At 45.1% G+C, this 16,852-nt stretch overlaps 1 protein-coding gene across 1 annotated transcript in view; it reads right to left on the reverse strand.

The window, feature by feature from the left end:
• Positions 1-16,852, reverse strand: part of Slc8a3 (solute carrier family 8 member A3) — a 134,669-nt gene continuing 117,817 nt past the window's right edge. Inside the window, 6 exon segments of the mRNA XM_028877547.2 lie at positions 1-1,967; positions 4,336-4,611; positions 6,215-6,314; positions 7,004-7,128; positions 11,638-11,655; positions 16,255-16,358. Of these exon segments, the coding sequence (XP_028733380.1) occupies positions 1,591-1,967; positions 4,336-4,611; positions 6,215-6,314; positions 7,004-7,128; positions 11,638-11,655; positions 16,255-16,358 (1,000 nt within the window). The 3' untranslated portion in view covers positions 1-1,590.

Consider the following 16,852-nt stretch of genomic DNA (forward strand, 5'->3'; position numbering starts at 1 on the left):
TTTTGCTTTTATTTATTTATTTTTTTTAAACCAACCCAGCATTTCCACCGGCAACTGTCAACATAGCTTAGGACACGAACATAGTTTTCCTTTTTATTTTTTTTCTTAAAAAATGTGTTTAAAATTAAACAGGTGTTGTTTTAATTTCATTTTTCTCTCTTAGAAAATGTATTTATGTCAATGCAGAAAGCCTCAAGACCCGTGGGCAGTTTTGTAGTGTGTGTGTGTGTGTGTGTGTGTGTGTGTGTGTGTGTGTGTGTGTAAGCCAGTTCTTCTCAAATACATCAGGAAAAGGTCTGGGAGGCCAGGGTGTCAGTGTGTCAGTCCTCATTTTCTATGAGCCTAGGCTCCTTGGGAATGTGATGACTTGGATTCCTAGGGAGGGAGGGGGTATAAGAAATACCCTACAGGCTGGGGAGAGGACTCTCTGAGGTTTAAAAAACAAGCAGGAACATGGGGAAATGAGAGATTCCAGTTCCTATCTTGTGAACATGCTTCGAAAGTGGCCTGAAGGCCAGGAGAGGAGGAAGGAGACCCCAGTTCTCTTACAAGCCTCTAAATTCTCACATCACCCCAGGCAATCTGCTGAGCCTTCTGAGTATGGCACATTAGTGAGGGAGGGGTGGTAATGCTGGCATCCTCCAGAAACACTGACACTCTACATATGATCTGCTCCTTTACAGACCTCCCCAGTCAGATATCTTTTTCTCTCCGGTCTCACACACAAACCCCAAAAACATTGGAGAGGGGTTTCCCTTCTGTTTCTCCAGCTGCCCTTGGTCAGTATGGAGCACTCTTGTCTATTCCCAAGCCTCAACCTGGCAAGTCTCTCTGTGGGAGGGCACACACAGAGATGCTGGCACACCACACAGAGCAGTAGCGTGACCTCCACAGAGAAGAGTGTGATTGCTCTGTAGTTTGGGTGTGGTGTCAGCGCAAAGCAGACAAAACTCCTCCTGCGCCCTGAGTTGGAGCCAAGGGATGGCTGTGGCTTTGTGAGAGCAGGAGGGGGGTGTCAGCAAGTCCATGCCTCTGTCTGTCACTCAGAGCTCAGACCTGGCATTCCTTCGGGGGCCCTTTGTCACTAACTTCAGAAGGAAAAAGACAAGACAGGAAGGTGAAAGTGATCACAATAACAATTCAAAGAAAAGAGCACCCCGAGTCAGCCATGCGGAGACAGCTCGTTCTCACACCCTGACAGATGAATGAGGGAGTCTTGATGCATGTCGCTGGAGGCAGGGGAAGCCCTGTCCCTCAGGGAACTAGAGTCAAGGGAATAGTCGGGTGGTGGGATACACAAGAGAAGGTCCGGGGACATGAGTGGAGGATGGGGGTGGGGTGGGGTAGAGGTGGATTTGTTGCTGTTGTTGGTTTGTTTTTAATTAAATACTTTGGACAGTGGGTGTCTCCTCCATTCCATTGGATTTTGCCCTTACTGTGCAGTGCCAGGGCCTAGGTCAGGAGCCCTCATAGGGCTGGGGTCCTGATGCTGCTTCTCCAGGGCTGCTCAACCTGGAAAGGTTGGTGAGGAAGCGCCCTTCTCTCAGGAGAAGTCCTGGGCCTGCCCTGTGGAGGTCTTGCTCTGGCGGTTCAGAACCCCTTGATGTAGCAGTAGGCCTCCAGTGTGGCAAAGAGTATGTAGAGGAGCCACAGGCTCACGAAGAGCCACGTCGTGGCAAGCTTGCAGCCACGGGGACCTCCGAGCTCCCCGCCCAGGTGGGGCCGCCGACGGTACAAGAGCACACTGAGGCAGACAAATGCAAAGATGGTGAAAAGAGTGACCGAGAAGGCTAGAGTGCCAGCAGACACATGGAACTCCTGTCCCTGCATGGCCCAGTAGATGGCGGCCACGGACCAGGCCAAGCCAATACCCAGGAAGACGTTGACAGCGTTACTGCCGGTGACGTTGCCAATGGAGGCATCTGCATACACATCCTGCAGGGCAGCCGCTTTGCTGGCAAATGTATCTGGAAAAGGACAGAGACAAATGGGAGCTGTGGGAGGCTGGGATGTGCAGGGCTTGTCTTTTGAGTAGCCCTCATCGGCAGCTTGACAGCATGGGCAAAGGGGTCACTTATGAGTTGAATAGCCTTGGGCATATCCACTTATGGGTCTGGGTCTCCTGTTCCTCATCTGTATGTAGCTGAAGCATCCTAAGAGTTATTCCTGTCCCAATATTTACCAAGCGGACATATCATTCCCTGTTGACTGTGTTTTTAGCCAAGAAGACTCAGTCATTTCATAACATCTGCTCAGGGAACTTTTGCATCCTGGGAAGCAGCTTAAATAGATGATTGGTCGGAACTGTCATGTGGGATATTTGCTCACTTAACCTGAAAGTGACTGAGCAATGCTCATGCACTCAGGAGAATCAGGATCAAGATGCCTACACAAGGTCACTTAAGTTAGCTAGGGACTTAACCCTAGAATCCACATGGGGAGGGCCCTGTCCATAACATGCTCTCATTCCCAAAGAGCTTTAAGAAAAGCCATGATACCAGAGGCATGGACCAAAGCATATTCTCTTGAAAGCCCCAACATTGTCAGGTGCTTTCTGGACCAATTTCCAGACCTTGGAAATGCCCCAAACTATCTCCCTACCCACTGATATTTCACTGTTGTCAATTTTCTTGGATCTCCAGAGAAAGCTTCTTGCCCCAGCTTGCCTATGACCTTGTGATTTGGCCTTGTCCTCTATTTTTTTTCCCACATGTTTTGCCCCACACATCTGCTCCTTTCCCTCTAGTTTAGGTACATCAAGGCCTGGAAAATAGTGACCACAGGGCAAAGCTCCCGGCATCATCTGATTTCTTACCAACAGATTCATTTCCATAATAGCCAGACTTCTGGCATCACTAATGCATCTCTCTCCCCACCCTGGTCTGTGCTGGGCTTTTAGAAGGAAGAGTTCCTGGAGTGTGGTATAGATATAGTGTGATGATTCATTCTGAGTTCCAACTTGGTTAGACGGAGACTCACCCAGCGGAATTGGTAGGGCACACCTCTGGGTGCATCTGTGATGAAGTTTCCAGAGACTATTAGATCTCAAGGAATGGAGGAATTCATTGATGAAGTCACAATACGACAGTGTTATTAGGAGGTAGTGAAAGGTAGGAGGGACCTAGTTGTGGGAAGTGGCTGACTGGGAGACATTTCTTGGAGCTTATAGCTTGCTGTGGGCCTTTTCCTACTTTCTCATTCTCTGGTTCTTGTCAACCATGATGTGAATTGCTTTCCTCCATCATGTTACCTTCCCTGCCAGGTTGTATTAACACCCCTGAAACTGTGAGCAAAATGAATCCTTCCTTCTTTAAGCTTTTTTCTTGGGACTTCTGTTATGGCCATGTGAAGAAATTATTAGGTGTAATTGATCTCCTGAAGGATGTTTCTTTGCTACAACCAAGGTTGTTCTTGGTTCACCCTGCAGACTCCTGCCTGGTGAGATTCAGCCCAAGTACTTGAAGCTGGCAAAAGTTCAGAGTTCAGATGACAAAGAGACTCAGATTGAATTAAGTAGGGAGGCTGGACTAATATAGCCACGCTGTACCTACTACCCAATGCTTGTCATTCAGTCCTGGTTTCCATAAGACCTGCCCTGACCCAGCTTAACCTAAGGCTCCCTGTTTGACACCTTTACTTCATAGATATCATTAAGATTTTTTTTAAAAAAATCATTTGAGTCTAGTTTCCTTTGCTAGATTTTTAGCTGAGGGCTGAGAAGGAAACATGTTTGCCTTGACTCACATAATAGATGTGCAGCTACCACAGCACTGTATCAGGCATCACGGGAACTCAGTAAATATTAGTCTACTAAATGAATTAATGAATGCCTACTGCTGTTTGCCTTTGGATATTTAGAAGAAAATAAAGAGCCTGTAATTCCTCACACAAAAGGACAAATCTCGACTAAGGTTCTTATGCCTGTTCTGACAGTAGACATTTTGCCCTCATAGATGACCACAGGAGCAGGGGAGGCCAAGAAGGATTGTGGGCATTTCTATAGGGACATTTATAAGCAGACTAATATTTAATCTCTCAGAGGCTGCCAGAGGCAAACAGAAGAACATCATTATATGCATTTAATTGCATTGCTTGTCTCCTAGTGATACAATATAAAGGCTAAGAAATTGGGCCACTTGCTTGGTCAGTACCATATCCTTGGTAGAACTCAGTTTTTCTGTCTAGTAAGGTTTTGGTGAGCAGGGCAGGATTGAACATGTGAACTGGTTATCACCCACAGTGCCTGTTGCTTCAGATCTGAGATGAGGCAGAGTGTGGGGGTCATTTGAACCAGGGGATGTCCTCTTTGCAAACTTAAGTACCTCTCACTCTCACCTGGCACAGAGGTGCCGAATGCCACAAATACAACAGCTGTGACTGAATCTTTGAGCCCAATTGTGCAGCCGAAGTGAGAGGCTAGGTCCCCGATGATGGCGGTGAGCATGCCGATGATGAGGATGGAGACCACAAAGCAGGCCCAGCCGTGGCAGTACTCCGTGGGGGGCACACAGGCAAAAAGCACCTTCCAGAAGACTGTCAGGAAGTGCATAACATAGTCAAAGCAGGAAGGCAGCCTCTCCTCTCCCGATTCATCCTCATCCTCATCCCCTGCTGGAGGTAAGATAAACAGGCTTGAGACAGAGAAGTGAGATCAGATCTTCATTCATGAAAAAGTCAAATCCAACCCACATTACAGGCATCCTGGGCCAGGATGGGGATTCAGCTCTCTCTGGACAACAAGTGAGGAACAGGGTGTGGGCACCGGTTAAACACTGGGGAAATGGGAAACAAATTGGCCATGTGGTCACGGGTCATTTTAAATGCAGAGTGCTAAGTGAACATGGGAGAAATTGAGCAAGCTGTGGACTAAAGAAAAAGAAGAGAGGATGAGGTCAAGAGGCAGAGTAGGAGAACAGGAGGACAAGGGGGAGGGAGAAAGGAGGCAGGGACAGGTTGGATTTGATTTTCTAGGGAAAGAAAACAAAATTGGCTGTGTGTTTGATCACTCTTCGCTGTGTACTGATGGGGTTCCTCTCAAGTTTTCTAACCTGTCTACAGCAATGACAACCATAAATCTGCCATTCTATCCCTGGCATTCTGTCCCCGGAGAGATGGCTGTTGTTCTAGATCATAGAGGCAGTACCCTTCCTCAGCTATCCCACGGAACAGAGCATGGATGGTCTCTGACAGTTTTTGCTAGGAAATATGGGGGTACATGTGCCCCTTCAGTGGCCCCAGAGAGAATGTGCTGAGAGGTACCTGTGCCCCTTCAAGGGTAACTTTAAATGCTTTGGGTTTGGAAAGAACAGAAGCCAGGAATCTGGGCTCTAATTCCAATTTTAAATGAAGGAAATCTTAGCCTGGGGTACTTTACCTATGGTTTTTAAACTTCAGTTCCCTCCTTTGAGAAGGGAGTTAGACTATGTGGCCTACATTGCTTTTGTTGTCTCTTGGGGGGCACAGTCAGGCCATCAGGAGGGACACAGCAGGATGGATGTGAAGGCAGGAGAGCATCAGTAGCCAGCTTCTCTTCCTGGCTGAGCTTTTGCTCTGGCTCTGGGACCTTAGGGATGTGACCCTGTGGGTTGCTATGACAACAAAAGCTCATGGAAAAAGACAAGGCCAGTAGTGCCTGTCAGTTCAAGAGAACTATAGTGTCGCTGAGAGACAAAACAGGGGCGGCTGGGAGACCCTGTCTATCCTCATTCCAACACACCCGCAGGTATCCCAGACTTCTGCCTAGGCTAGGACAGTATGGTGGGGTCATCCTGTAAATGTCAAATAAATCATCCAGGGCGGAGATTTGTCAGGGGGTCAATGCAAAGCATTTTGCTAACTCTTAACGTCCAGTCTCTAAACCAGAATTGTTTTCCATTTTACAGGAAAGGAGATGCAAACTAGTGAGAAGATAAGGCATGATAGAAACTAGAATTTCATGCGTGTGTATTTTGTACTTGCACTTCTGAGAAAGGCAGAAAACACTGGAGATAGAGAGGACATGTGCACTAGTTCACATAGCAGAATCAGGATTTGAAGCCAGATGTCATGGCTCTCTTTTAGTTAACTGTTGGAATAGGTAAACATCTCAGACCGGAGCTGGGAAGACTCCACTGAAGAGCTGTTCTTGAAAGTGATTAGCCACTAAGGGGGGCATGATCTTCTTTCTTGGGGGTTGTCTGTACTCTTAGCAAGGCCATCTTGAGGGCCCTCTTACCTGCACTGACAGTGATGGCTTCCATAAACTGGTCCCTCCAGGAATGGGTCCCCACAACCAATGCCAGGTTTGTCTTCTTGATTAGCTTATCCACTGTACTCTGTCATGGAGAGAAAAACTTGGAATCATGAGGTTAGAGTTCTCAAAACCAATGAGGCCTCTCCTGAACTTCAGAAATTCTAAAAATGTTTCGTGAGTTGTCCTTGGATGATATCTTCTTGGGCGATCCCCCTAGTTCCCTTTCCTTTGGTTGTGAATTCTGACACTGGCTGTCCAGAGGAATGTAACTGTAGAGGTTTTTTTTTTTTTTGTGGTCTTTTTGAGACAGGGTCTCTTTATTATGTAGCTCTGGTTGTCATGGAGCTCTCTATATAGACCAGGCTGGCCTTGAACTCACAGAGATATACCAGCTTGAGCCTCACACGTGCCTGGGCTTAAAGGATTGGCCCACCCCACCTGGCTTGAAATGTAACTATAGAATAAGATGTCAGTAGATCTTGTCCTGCAGTTTTAGTGTCTTTAAAACATATAGTTGTGGAGACACACTAAGCTTCCCTCCCCTACTTACTTCATATTTTATATAGTGTTTTCCTATTGTATCCCTAGCATACAAATAACCAGCACTACCTGTTACATGGTATAAATGGGGAAACTGAGACCTGGGGTGGATGAGTGATTTGTTCAGTTTCTAGTTCACATCCTCAGTGGTGAAATTAGAAACAGCCTCATACTTTTCAGTTCCCCACCTTAGTTAGCTATTATTTCATTACACCTCACTGATGGTCTGACCTTGAACTCATAGGACTCTTCAATGATGACCTCTAGTTTGGGGTGTTCACCCAATACTGGCTTTCCCATCTCTGCTATTCTCTTGGCCTCCTCTTCCTCCACAGTCAGCTTCCTGTCTGTCACCTCTGCAACAAAAGAAAAATCAGATTGGCTTTAGCGCCTTTTCCACCTTCCAGGACATTATAGCTCAGGGACATGGGCAGTGGGTGCAAAGCGAAGACCTCTCGAGAACAGGGACTGGGTATTCCTAATTTCCCTTTCTGCTGAGGGCTGAACACTCTGCCATCAGACCTGGAACATGCTCGTAGTAGGACCGAGATGAGCATTTCTCTTTTTGTTTTATTCCCAAGTAGGGAATCTGACCCAAAGAATTCCCAGTGAATGGAACCAAATGAAGCTCCCAAGCCATTTGGAGAGTGACTGCAAAGCAAGGCAAGTATCATGGTCTTTAACTATTTTGAGATGCTGGAACTGGTTGTCCACTACTTCATGTAAGAGTTCTGGAAGACACATGGGTCCAAATGCACTGCCCCCTATTAGCATCTTTTTTTTTTTTCAACATTGTTGGCACTGCCCCATCTATGAAAGAGAAAGGGAGATATTTGCAGAGATATCTCCATTTTGCACAGGCGAATGGCATCTTCACTAGGAGAAACTTGGACAATTTCCAAGAAACTTCATGGTGTTCCAATGACAGACCTCCCAGGATTTCTATACGGGGCAGGATCATTTCTTCTAGAATTAAAAAAAAAAAAAACATTCAAAGCAAAAATAAATCAAAGTTCTCCCTTTATTTTCTTTGTAAGCATTCTCTGAGTCTTTTACTTGCATCTTGCATCTTTTACCAATGGTCCCTTCTCATGCTGAACAGTTAAACAGTTTTTCCACTTCAGCTGGTAAGTCCATCCTCCAGCCACTTCACCATGAAGACATGTTTTCTGGATTAGAGTGAAATAGAGATTGAATCTTTTTATTCCCCTTTGATTAGAAAATCGCTCTTGGCAGCCTGTTTCTTTCAGAGCTCATTTACACATCTCCCCATCCAAGTCGGCACTCTCACATGCAATTAGTTCTTTTATTCAGCTCCTTAATTGCTTCCATTGCAAACACAGTCAACCTCCCACGGGAATCCTCTCGTCCTTGGATAATCCCAAGGACAAAATGGGTCAGAGGCCAAGGAAGTCTTTTTTTATTTCTGTAGCGGAGGAATTAGTGAAGCGAGAGGCAGAAAACTTGGGTTCTTGGGGTTTTGATGAAAGCAACTCCTAGAAAAGGCTATGGTGTAAGGACGGGTTTTATTAAGTAGAGAGACTTATGTATATAAACATTTCCTTAGTTAACCTGGATGAGGACAGTTGATGGGGGGCAGGCTCCAGTGTCTGAGCTTGCTGTTGGACTCAGAGTCTCTACAACCAACGAATGAGCAGGGGCTCCCCACAACGCCTGGGAGCTGTCCCTGGTGCTGCACCATCGTAGCTCTGCCGGTTTGTGAAGATCTAGGTCTTTTTTGGCTGTTACATTTGTGCTGACATTTTCTCTCACAGGTAACGCACTCTGATTGCTCTGGACCCCTTCCCCCTTCTCTATCATCCCTGTCAAGCCTCTCTCAACCTTACAAGTCCTCTTTCCATCGTCACACATTTAAGTTTTATTTTGAGACCCAGTGAGTTTAACCTGGGCCACCTGCATAAGGGCGGGTTTGGAACTCTCTAGCAGGCTTGTGGGCTCACCAGTGGTTACTCAGTTGATGTCAGTGGCTCCCTACTTCCAAGAATCTATATTGATCAATAGGGTTGGAGGTTGGGAGGGTCCTCTCAAGGGCCTTTCCTTCTGTGGTTGGCTGTTGACAGGTCCTTTCTTGTGCAGGCTCAGTGTAGGCAAGTGCAGTTGCATTGAGTTTATGATTAAACTGGCTGCACTGTGTCGAGGAGATGACATTCGGTAGCCCTTCTTCAGGTCCTCTGGCTCTTGCTTTCTTCCTGTTCCTCTTCCACAATGTCCTCTGAGCCTTAGAGGGGTGCTATACATGCCTTGTTTGTGGCTGAGCACTCAATTATTCCCCGTTCTTATATATATATATATATATATATATATATATATTATATATGTATATATATTTATATATATATGTGTGTGTGTGTGTATAAATTATATAATATATACAAATATATATAAATTATATATATATATATTATATATATATATAATATATATCCAAGATGGATGCTATCTTCTAGCAGCCTCACTTCATTTAATATGGGTCTCTGATGAATTTATTCTGAAGGCAACTCTGGGAGTCTGAATGTGCTGGGGGTATTTACAAGGACAACGGCTCTGGAAACTGAACTGCAAGGCAGTCTGGGGGAAAATCTCTTAGAAAAGACAGACTCCTTAAAGAACGAGGAGCTTTTTCCTCTTCACTCTGGCTTCGGCATCATATGACACGGCTTGTCTCAGCAGTGACAGTGTTATTCTGCTCCTCCCTCCCCAGTTCCCTCATGTCACACTCTACATGTGCCACAAGAACTTTATACCAATATAATAAGCTCTCCAGTGACACATAAGTGTACCTGTCTCACCCCTTGTCTAGCTATCAATCTAGCACTATATCCATCTGGCATATTATTGATCCACCTACTGACCTGTCCACCCCTGTGGTGACAGTCACTTTTTCTATCTAGCCTTTTGCAAAGTTCCCTTTGACAAATAACCAATCCTCTATCGCCAAGTCACCTGCAGTCCCACAGAAGCACTCTGTATATTTCTGTTCACTGACCCACACACCTTTCTATAAACCCTGACTTAGTGTCTTGGCACCTATCCTCCCCATTGTCTAATTTTTATATAATGGCCATAACTTTAAGTTCAAGTTAAGTTAATTTCTTCAAGCCCCAAACTTAAAAGACAAATGATAATGATTCTGATTGCTCCTCAGAATTTCAAGTGAAAAGAATAAAGGAGAGGTGATCTTGACAGGCAGGCTGACTAAACAAACTCTCATTTCTAGGACTAGAAAGGGAGAGAGGTGGGGAAGGAGGTTGAATATAAATAAGATGGAAGATTGGACAAATATTGGAAGAATGAGGAGCTTCCCAGGCTACAAGGATAGACTGTGAATGCTCTGCAGACATCCCCACAAAGAAGCAGTGGTGTGTGTCCAGGGCTCTCACTCGAAGGCCCTTGAACTTGGTGGAATAGCCTGGGATGAACACATTTACTCTCACCGCCAGGCACTGTTCATGACGTTGTCCTGTCCTCTCAGGAAGATCAAATCAAAATTGAGATTTCTGGTAGATTTAAAGCCTAACCCAGGGCTCCTAAATCAGAGGTTTACAGATGGGTATGGGACATTCCCTCTGTATTTTATATTTCTACTGGTGTTTGAAATCTTGTTAAAAGTATAATGAAACTTAAACCACATATGTGTGTTAGGTAGTGAAGGCAAGAACTGGAACAGAGAAGCCTGAACATATTCGTGTGGGGTAGTACGAGCAGAGGAGAAAAGAAAGACCAACACCCCAGGAGGAGAATGCAGAGCATAGGGCTGGAGCTGGCCCTTTTCCTGCTGGCATAAAAACAAATGAGAAGACGAAGAGGTTGTAGCGATGTTTGCACAAAAGTAAAACATATGAACTCTGTGCACTTTTTGCCTAAGGCTCAAAGGAGGCAAATGATCTTACTCCACCTACTGCCTCTTCTTAAGCCCAAGAGGTGGCCTGTAGGTGACTTGGAACACCAGTGCACTCTGTAAGATCTTTTGTCTCTTAAATGGCCTTATTTTGTGTGGGTGTGTGTTTAAAGAACAGACGAAATGGAAGATGTCCTTTTAAAACACATTGAAACTGTCTGTGGAGCCCACTCCATCTGCACTCGAGTACGGTGCTGTCAGACGCGGAGGGCTGCTTTCCTTTCCGATCCTGGGGTTGGATGCTATTTGTGAAGGGCTTCCACTCATGCCGGCACACTTCCAAAGTGGGTCCACGTCCTACATAGGATCTAAATTCTGAAAGAAAATCTTGCCAATGTAAAATCTATAAATGTCTTTCTTATCTAGAGCCCTGATTCCACACATAGTTTCACTGTTTGGAGCATATGTAACTTTAAAGATAAATGACAAATGAGTCCAAATCTAGCAATTAAGAGCTCATCTGTGATGAGTTAGAAATTCTCCAGCATCAGTAAAAGTCTGTAATTTTTTTTTTTAAAACCAACTGCCTTTCCTGTTCTCAGCAGCTCTTGGTTATTTCTCCCTGGGTCCCTGGGGTCAGCCTTTCCTTTTGAGTTCTATGTCAATCCTTTCAGAGATTCTGGTCCTAACTCTGACCATCTCCTCTCCCACAACATAAGAGGCAGATGAGCCGAGATGCAGGGAAGTCTATGACCTACTGTCTTCTCGGTAAGTTTTATTTTAACGACTAACTATGCATTTTCCCATGTTCACTGATGAAAACGATGCTCGAGGAATTATCTACTTCCGCACAATTACTTTATGTGAGGAGTCTCTCAGTCATTGGGAGACTGTCAGGTTATCTTGACCCTGTAGTTCCTGTGAAGTGACATAATGGACATTGATCTTAAACCAAGTAATGGCACTGGTGAGAATAGAAAAGAAGGAAAAGACAGACGCCTCTTACCTGGAGATAACAGGAGCGCTGTTTGCAAATGGATAACAGGGAAGAGGGAGAAAGAAAAGGAAAGAACATTAAGGTCCCATCTTGAAAGTGTCCCCAGGCTTCGTGGTTCCTGGCAGCACAAGGAAGCAGTGGGCTTAGTAAGTGAGAGGTCAAGAACACATGCAAACAGCAGCATTTGAGCATGCGCAGCAAGAGCAGCAGCAAGAAGTGTGAGAAGCTGAAACGCCTGCTGAGCAGCTGCAAGGAAGTTGCCCCCACACACCTTCCCTGAAAACCTGGGTGCTGAAGATGGAGGCGTGAGGATGAGGGGGCCAAGTGGGTGAAAGAGACACTTCGGTGATCACTGGGATTCTGTCTAGTGATCGTGAACATGTGTGTGGTTTGCAGCCCTGCCAGAGTAGCTGGCCTGTTGAGGGCAAGAAGAGCATAGGGCTTGAAGGTGAGCTCCAGAGAGCAGTATGCAAGAGTGGGATGGTATTCCCATCTATCATTCCCAGGCCTAGCCTTGCAATCAGATCATGCTCTGCCTCCCAGTGCCCATAAGGTTTTCACAGTCACAAATGATATCTCAGCTACCATTATGGTCAGTGCTTTGATTTTCCCTAAAAGAATGATATAAGGAAAAGATGCATCCTCTAGACTGTGGTCCCTGAATGATTTATAGCTATATATCTTGGAGGTCAGAGTCATGGACTCCTATTTCGTATACCCTGTCTAGTCTTGTCCCTGCACTTAGTAATGTTCAATAAAGGCTTGTTGTTTACTATTTTGGCAATTGATAGTCTTTGTTCAGAAAGGGTAGGTGAACTCTAGATTTCAGGTACTCTGGAACAGAGGGACTCTGTCAGATCAAAACTTGTATGAGAATGGGAGATGATAAAAGCAAGGTCTCTGCATGGACTGTGGGACAGCGTATATGAGACAAAGAACAATACAACGTAGGATGTCTCTAACTTCTTTTTTCCTCATGCTAAACTTTCTCGTCTCTAAGGTAATGTGACAGATTCTCCCAATGAATGAGAGACTCATCACATAGAATAAGAGTTTAGTCGATGCTAAACTTTCCTGGGCTTTAAAATGCACAAATTAAAAAGGAATCCCTGTGAATTTCACATCACATTTTCATCCTGATTGTGTGTGTAATTGTATACCTCTCGCTCCTTGACTCTTGTTGGAACTGGAAACATTTTGCTACCTACTCCTTGTAGAGACTGACAAGGAAAGAGAGTATGTGGGTACATACTGAGATATCTGCAAATTGTTTTTTTTCTAGTGCCTCAGGAAATGCAGCTCATGCCTGAGACCCATCACTCTACATTCACAGCCACTGAAGATATGGTGGACTCAGAACCGACATGGTGTGTAAGTAGCTGAGCAACAGTTGATTATTCTAGCTGTTTCCATTTACACCATGAAGGTAATTAGTTGGCTGGTGGATATTCTCATTACATTGACATGGGCAGCAAGGTAGGTAGTTTATTTTGCTCCTTCCACGGGTCTGCAGGAAGAATACTTCAGGCACTAGAATTCAGATGGAGGCTGAAGATCCCAAAACATCAGTGACCCAGCCAAGCAAGTCATACATTCTCTGCTTCTTTTCTTCATGAATCTGAGGTTTCTTACTAAGGAGTACCGGATGCATCTGTGAGATCCACGGAGGTCAATGTTGAGTGACTTGTTACCACCAGGGTGTTTTCCTTGCTTTCCTGGCTATTGAACCTCAGAATCAGGTAAGAGTTATTTATCCCTGCTCAGATACCCCTGAGAGAATTAGGAAAGAAGATACTGAAGGAAACTTTTGGGTTGGGGGCACTTGACAAAGTGTGTCCCTGGATTCAGAAAGAAGAGAAAGAAACAGGCCCCACGGGAGACTTCCTATGGTCAAGCACTGACCCAATAGCCCTGACGATGAAGCAGCTCATCTTTGCTCACAGAAGTCCACATTCACACTCTGTGGCTTACTCCATACCAGAGCAATTATGTTTCCTCTCATGCTCTTTTCCCCTCTACCACAGATCATGCAGAACTTTTAATATCACCTCTGAAGGCTGTTGTATTTGCTCAGAATAGAGTATCCTATTTCAAGTCCAGTCATCTTTTTTAAAATTCTATTGTCATTTTGACCATGCAAGAGATGATGCCTGTCTGAATGCCTAAGTCTCTCCTAGACAGTGGTGATAATGAAAAGCAATTTCCACTGTACTGACTCTCACTCTGAAAACAGTAGGGCATCCTGCAAATCAGAATGGATTTTCATTTGACTCTGGATCTAGACAATTGGGTTTTATAACCTTTCACCCATGATCTGATGCCAATATCAGGGAAGAACTGAAGAAACTAAAAATTAATTCCCCAGAGTCTAGGGCTGAGACCATAGGGCAGGAGGCTGGGAAACCCACATATTTCTTACTGACAACTTCCATCTTGGCACCTTGGTCTTTGGGAAATTCTGGGGGCATATCACACAAATAGTTTTCTGAAATCCTTATCTCCTTACCTTCCCCAGGCCTAGGCTTCACAAGTTTTTTTTTTTTTTTTTTTTTTCTGGAATCTTCTTGGTTAAATAATTCAGTGCCAAAGGCAACCTTGAATGGGGAGCAGCCACAAGTGTTTGCATTCAGCCAGGTCTATAACTTAGGACACTTTTTGTCCTCCTGTTCGGTAGGGGACTCAAAAGGAGGCAGAAAATAGTTGGTTTTAATGGTGAAATAAAGATGTGGGTGGGTTTCTAATCTCTTCCTCCTGCCTGGAGCCTCTGCCTTCCTTTCAGATGCCCTGTTCCATCCAGGGAGCTGCTTTCCTTTTCCCCTTGGTGAAACGGTTTTACACAGGTCTTGAGTATCTTTTGTGTCCAGCCAGTTGTAAAGATGTGCGGTCAGTGCACAAAGGGGATGTGATGGGAATGAGGTAGGGCAGGTGCCGAGACAATTTCTGAGGATATTCTGGAAAGTGGGAGCTGGAAGAGAGGCTGGGATAGTGTAGGAGGCAATGGAATGAGATTCTCTTTCTTCTGGCACTCTCTGGTGGTCAGGGTGGTGGGAATACCTTACTCAGTAGGCAATGGAAGATTGAGCTCACTTTGCCCTTTGAATGCTAGATGTGTCCAAACCAGTGCTGGCACAGAACTGGCGAGTTCTGCAGACAGTCCGGTAGATGATGATAATTGACCATCACATTTGAGGAGAAGACCTGTAGGAGTGCTTTGATAGTGTCGCTGTTGACCTTGCTCTCTTCGATCTGTCAGTTGAATGTGCGACCACTGAAGAATGGTCACCCCTCCTAGATGAACAGATGTTTTCACATTCCCATATATATTCCTTCAACATTTTCAAAATGGTGGCGTCTGATCATTTTCATTAAGTTAAGAAAGCATCCCTTCTGTTTTCCTTGGTTGCAACAATGCATGTCAGTCTTAAGATGAGCCATGGCTGGATGTTGAGCTTTATATCCTGAGAAAATGAGGAGAGAGTCTACTTCTCTAGTCAGAGATGAGAAGTTCCTTGGGGTCTGAGCATTGTCTTCACTTGCAGATGCTAAGCAAAGGCAGGTATCCATGAGCTGTCCACTGACTGTCTTTAGTGTCTCAGTGATCCAAACCACTACTCCATTTAGAATTCCTTTCTTTGATAATCACAAATAAATATTCTGGACTTACCCAAAATCTATTCTTTTCTAGGGCCTTCAGGGAACAGTTGAACCTACAATGACTTACTTTTCCTTACAGATTTTCCATTTTCCGTTTTCATTATTCCAAAGTAGCCCACATAAGGTACCTTACTTTAGTCTATGAAGAAAGGTAGGATGGAGTGATGAGATGTCAAAGGGAGAAAGGAGAGCTTGGGATTCCATGTTGCAGGGCTACTTCAGAAAGCCAGCTGTCTCCCAGAGAGCACTCGGAGACCATGGCCAACTGGTATACCTCCCCATGCCATGGTCTACCCAACTGAGAATAGCCAGATAATGCACTTACCTCTGGGAAGAGCAGAGAGGCCTGTGGGCCACTCTGCAAGTGAACAGCCTGCCAAGCATTCAATAGAGGTTGAGGAGTGCAGCAGAAAATGGTCAAAGCATTATGGCAACACGGGTTCCACCCTTCCTCCAGGACCCCCCACCATTGCCAATCCCAGCTCGATTGAGAGGTGGTAAGGAAGGGGCACAAGCATGCAATACATCACATTCCTTTCTTTTTCTTCTCCTCCCCACCCACCAAGGAGTTTTCACATTGACAAGCTATAGTATGGGGGCAGAGAATTGGGAGAGTGCAGGGGACAGTAACAATTGGATAACTGGGGAATTAGAGCACAACACAGAAATAAATCGTTAGGGCAACGAGGAGTTGAGGCTGCAGTATTACCCAGAAGGTGGGAAAGGAGGAATATGGAAATAAACTATGGCTAAGAAGGCAGAGATGACACCGAAACAGGGTGGGAGTGAGAATACAGGAGGGAAGAGAATAAAAATTTCTGTCAATAGGAGAAGGAGGAGAAGGGAACAAAAGGTGGGGGGCAAAAATAGAGTCATTTTTTTCTTTTGTATTGTTTCCTTGTTTGTTTAAATTTCTTTCTTTTTTTCTTTGCCTTTGCTTGGTTGTTGTTTTGATTTTAAAGAATCTCACACCTGATATTCCACGTTCCATCCATTTCGGTTCACCAAGGGCAATGAAGAAATTCTCTTGCCTTTCGTATTCCTCCTCATCTACTATTTTAACCCTTATGGTTTTCCTGTAGGGACAACAAGAGAGAGAGTGTCGACTAGGTGGGCAGTTTTGTTGTTCACCTGGAACACAGCCTTTAATAACCATCCCCATCACTCTTGGCACATGCAGCCCCGTCCAGCCTTGGTGGCCTTAGACAGGACGATGGTGGATTGTGCTGTCTTATTAAAAAATGCTCTTAGCCTTTCTTGTCTCCTTGGTCACAGTTGTTCTTATAGGTGAGAGAGAAAGGGAACCAGGAGGACAAGGACCAGTGGGCAAAGGCAGCCAAGAAGAAGGAAGGGAGTAGGGAGGAAGATTGGGATCATGGTGGGGAGGAGTCACTTTAGATCCTGTCAGTAGATCCTGGTTAGTAGGAAGTCAGTCAGGCAGGCAGCACATTCCGTTGGTGTCACATGGTAACAGTAACATTCCTTTTGGCTTCAAGTAAATGACCTGCCTAATGGGAATGACCCAGATTCCTTCCACAATGAACAAGGCATCTGCCATCCCTTCTTTTGC

Source organism: Peromyscus leucopus, chromosome 14, assembly GCF_004664715.2.
Source record: "Peromyscus leucopus breed LL Stock chromosome 14, UCI_PerLeu_2.1, whole genome shotgun sequence".
NCBI classification, from domain to species: domain Eukaryota; kingdom Metazoa; phylum Chordata; class Mammalia; order Rodentia; family Cricetidae; genus Peromyscus; species Peromyscus leucopus.